The sequence below is a fragment of the Cariama cristata genome, unplaced genomic scaffold (assembly GCF_000690535.1).
Source record: "Cariama cristata isolate BGI_N322 unplaced genomic scaffold, ASM69053v1 scaffold7299, whole genome shotgun sequence".
Taxonomy (NCBI): domain Eukaryota; kingdom Metazoa; phylum Chordata; class Aves; order Cariamiformes; family Cariamidae; genus Cariama; species Cariama cristata.
The window spans coordinates 11,459-15,924 of NW_009636282.1; the positions used below are offsets into that span (position 1 = coordinate 11,459).

Here is a 4,466-nt window from a genome sequence, read left to right on the forward strand (position 1 = left end):
CAGATTTCCTGCCCTTTTAAGGTTGGGAATCTTTTCTTTTTTTCTACCTCTTATTCGGTCACACCAGTGATACCACTTGTAGGAGCAGCTTGGCAAATACAATTACGCTTTATCCATACACACGATTATGACGAGAGGCTGATGGGTACAAACAACTGCCTTGATGGCTTTGAAGTTCGGGAAGTTTATTGCAATGCCCAGAGAATGTTAGAAAGTACGGTATCCTGTCAGGCATTTAATTTTCTAATTGTTTACTATAATGTATTGGCTTGAAAAGTGGGTGGGATAAGATTCCTGAAGTTACTAGAAAGGGTAGGATTGTGGGCCTGTCTTTGAAAATCTTGGTGTCTGCGTCATCTCTTTTCCCGTTGTCTTCTCTCCTGTTTTCACATCTGACTGCTTCTTTTTTCTGCCTTCCTTACCTGAATATTTTTCCTTTCTTTATTTTTTTACTGTCTTTGTTGTACTTTCTACTCAGCCTACTGTCTTCTGGGGCATCTGTTTCCCAGCTTTTCAATCAAACCACTGAAATGCATATTGTATTTTCACTTGGTAATTATGTGTGTAAGCCATTCCTGGAATCTTTTAATTCATTTCTTTAACACTGGGCCTTCTACTAATTTGCAGATCTGTTAAAAATCCTCACCATCATCATCACTACCACCCCAGCAAAAAAAAAACTGAGAGAAGATCTGAGAATTAGAAAAGATGCAGATGAAAGACAGCAATCCCCCAGATGGTGGCTATGGATGGGTTGTGGTAGTGTCAGCCTTCATGGTGATGGGCCTCACTGTTGCCATCCTCAAGACTTTTGGTCTATTCTTTGTTGAAATCCAGCAGCACTTCGATGAACTTGCAAGCACCACTTCCTGGATCACATCAGTAACTATTGCTATCTTTCATTTAGGAGGTAGGTGGAAGTGCTCCTCTAGCACTTTATTTTAATGTCTTAACTACTCAAGAAATTTTGAAGAGCTTCCTTAAAAAACCCCACAAAATGAAAACATGTAAGGACAATGCTTCCTTTTTCTGTCTCTACAGAAGATTGGCATTTGCTTCGTCTCATAAAAATGTGTCCATGCCTCAGACATGGAATGGGTTAGTCAGGACTCTGTATATACACAGGAATCTGATTGTCATAAAGAACTGCATGTACCTAGGCTCGTGATTCAGTTTTCCTACAGGCTTTGAATCAAACTCATTGGAGATAATCCTAAGAACTGCAGAGCTCATTGGGTCAAGCCCTTAAACCACTTTGTGCATGTTCACTGATGTCACAGTGACTATCACTTTTTCAAAGTACTTTAAGACATAAGGACTGTGACCCTGTGTAGCAGACAAGCCATCTGCTACCAAAATGGTGACTCTCCGTCCTTTCCCCCACTTTCTCCTGTTTGTCTTCACCAAGATACCCCTTCCTTCCATGTATTGCCAGTTCTGGTTCTCCTTTTCCCCCCTTAGAATGATTCCAAGTCATTGATCTAACAGAAAACTCCCTGAGTTAAAAAGAAAAAAAAAATTCAGTTCACTCATAGACAGCATAAGGAAGACAAGACCATGCAAGCAGAGAGTAAGGGAAGAGAGAGTGAACTATCCCAGTCAAAGGCAATGAGCTATGGGATCAGGTCAAATACCATCTCACCAAATGAAGGGGGGAAAAATATCAAACATACTGCATTTGACTCTTTAACTTAGTTGTTTACGGAGTCCTTTGTGTAAAATGCATGATCTGGCACCATTATGGTGAGGATTCCAAACATTTGCGGGCACGAACTATACAGGATTTGTGAACTCAGCTCTGCATATTCTTATAGATATGTAGTTTCAATACGTAAGTATCCTTACATAACAAATGCTATCATAATTTTGTTTGTGAAGACACTTCATTGCATAGACATCATATAATTACATGCATCCTACTCAGTCCGCACCGGTCAGTATTATTGCTTGCAATTGCAGTACTTCCAAAGATCACGAGCAACTGATCTTTCTTTGAAAAAATGTATTCAGAAGAACAAAACAGTAATTCAAAGCCAAAGTAAAAAGATAATGCAAGTCATGGGTTGAAAAGATTTTATCAGTTCCATAAACTGCTATCCTTGATGCTTGATTTTCAGTATTACAGCTTGTAACAGAAAACATTCTGACAGAAATAATTAATTGAAAAATCAGTGAAAATCCTGCTTTTCCACTTACTTCACAGACTACAGAGATTAATAAATGGGAGTCTATCAATTCGGTTTAGAAATTAGACTTATCACTGACCTGTTGTGATACTATTTTGTCATTCAGGCATATGAACTTAATGAAAAAAAAAAAGGTCAATATAGGAGGATAAAAGAACTCAAAGTCCTGTTTTAATTTGTGTTTGGTGGTTTGTTTTTTTAAATATATGTTTACATTATATAGGCATGTATCAAGGATAGAACATTTTAAGTAATAATATCAAGTATAAACCAGCAAAACTATATTTGCCTAGCCAGTAGGCTGGCCTACTTCAAAGAAGACAGCTATATTTTTCAGCAGAAATTGTTTTTCATCCTTTGAAGTTGTATGAGAATTATCCTCTTTCAGTGAATACAGCTTGATGGCCAAATATTACAAAACCCTTCTGTATAGCAGTTCATAATGTCTCGAGTCACTAGGTAATTTTCCTTATTTTCTCCTGCCTTTGCTTCATTTATAGGGACCAGAAGACTTTCTGCTGAAGATCATCTGAGTCTCCAGTTCTTTCAGCATCTTTCCTGGCCTGGCTTAGTCTTTCTTAACATGTTCCTCTGGGAAACATGAAGGATGATCAGTGAATTATTAATTTTTCCCATTTGGATCCTTTCAACAGCAGCTCTGTGTCTTGTGTGGAAGGACACCACGTGCTTCTACTTTTGGGGTTTGCACCTGCAACAGGCTGCTCAGTTTACCACAGCAAGGACTCTGACCGTCACAGACATAGGCCTTCTCTTGGTACTGATGTACATCTGCCATCGCCTTTCTCTTTGCACAGTGATTATCATCCCTTGCCATAGTTTCTAAGTTTTCTGTGTATTGCCCTTTATCCTTTCAGACTCTGGACCCTAGCTATCTTCTCCATTTCCAGTTCTGTGGCTAGCTTCTTTCTTCCTCTTGCTACCCCATGTTCAATTTCTGCCTATTTCTTTTCCTCATTCTTTATTAAAAAATTTGCTTTTTGGTAGTATTTCTGCTCCAACTGCAGATCTTTCTCTTGCCTTTAAGTACTCCCATGGATCTCTCTCTTGTTATCCTGAGTCTACTTTTCTGGTTTTTTTTTTTTTGGATCATGTATATATGACTCTCCAACTGTATATGCTTTGTCCTGTCTCATCCCTTCCACTACATCTTACAGACCATGACTGAAATCCAGTATCATTTTTACATGCATATCAAATAATCATATTTTTGCTGTAAATGCTGATGATACATTTGGTGTTCGTATAACTTCTGCCAGCTATTGTCTGCTGTCAGGCAATGTATGTCCTGCAGATTTTGCAGCCATTAACATGTCTCTGCCAGGTTTATTTCACTTGTCCTACCTACCAAATTCTCTTTGTTCTTACCTTGCTTAACACAAGTAAACATACAACAACCTGCCCCTAAAAACTACTATAAACCCTGCCTTGCTGACTGCCCTCTCTTCATTGTCTCCCCACTTATTTCAGTTTATAAGCGTGGTCTTCGTTAACCGAATTTCACTTTATCCCTGCACTCCAGTTTCCAGGACATCATTACACTGCAGGGAGCTGGGTCCCTCTTGGCGCCGCAACACCCCGCCGAGAACCGGCGGTCTCGGGTGTTACCTGGGGTCCCTCTAGTGGCCCCGGTTGTTGAGAACAATTCTGGGCTTGGGGTTTGAAACTATCCCCACAGAACAGAGTGCCTGTCCATAATAGACATGGCCTTAACTCCGTGATGCTCATGGAGAAGCAGCCAGGCAATGTAACTGATCCTTAATTAAGCCAAAATATCCCTAACATTTCAGGTGATTCCAGACAGTGACTAGAGACCAGTGCTTTGGTTTTGGAATTGCTGCACCAAGTCAGGTCTGTACCTGGTGCAACTTTGCCCTCATGTGTTGAAGAGTTCCTGCAGTCTGCTGAGAGAAACTGTACCACTGAAAGAAAAATTTAAGAAATTAACTGCAAATTTCCTGGAAAAATATTACCTCAAAATAAACCTCAGTTTTCGGTCCTTTATAAAATATTTGCAATTCCATGAAGAGATGATTTTGGAAAGCTCTAGAAGATAAAGATTAGTTTTCTCCAGAAAGTTTTCATGCCAGCCATATCAATAATACACTCTCAATAATACCATTTTTATAGATTAACCTAGAGATTCTATGGCTGGAGTTTCACTTTCTGCTAAAACTGTACATGAATTTCTGTCATGTTGGTAGTTGTATCCTTACATGAAACTCAGCAGAACTGTTCCGCAGGGGAAGGCACTAAAATCCT

At 39.4% G+C, this 4,466-nt stretch overlaps 1 protein-coding gene across 1 annotated transcript in view; it reads left to right on the top strand.

Annotated features, from left to right (window-relative positions):
* The first annotated feature begins 708 nt into the window (after positions 1–708).
* Positions 709–4,466, top strand: part of LOC104167568 (monocarboxylate transporter 13-like) — an 8,186-nt gene continuing 4,428 nt past the window's right edge. Inside the window, exon 1 of the mRNA XM_009707867.1 lies at positions 709–910. Within this exon, the coding sequence (XP_009706169.1) occupies positions 709–910 (202 nt within the window). The remainder of the gene's footprint in view (positions 911–4,466) is intronic.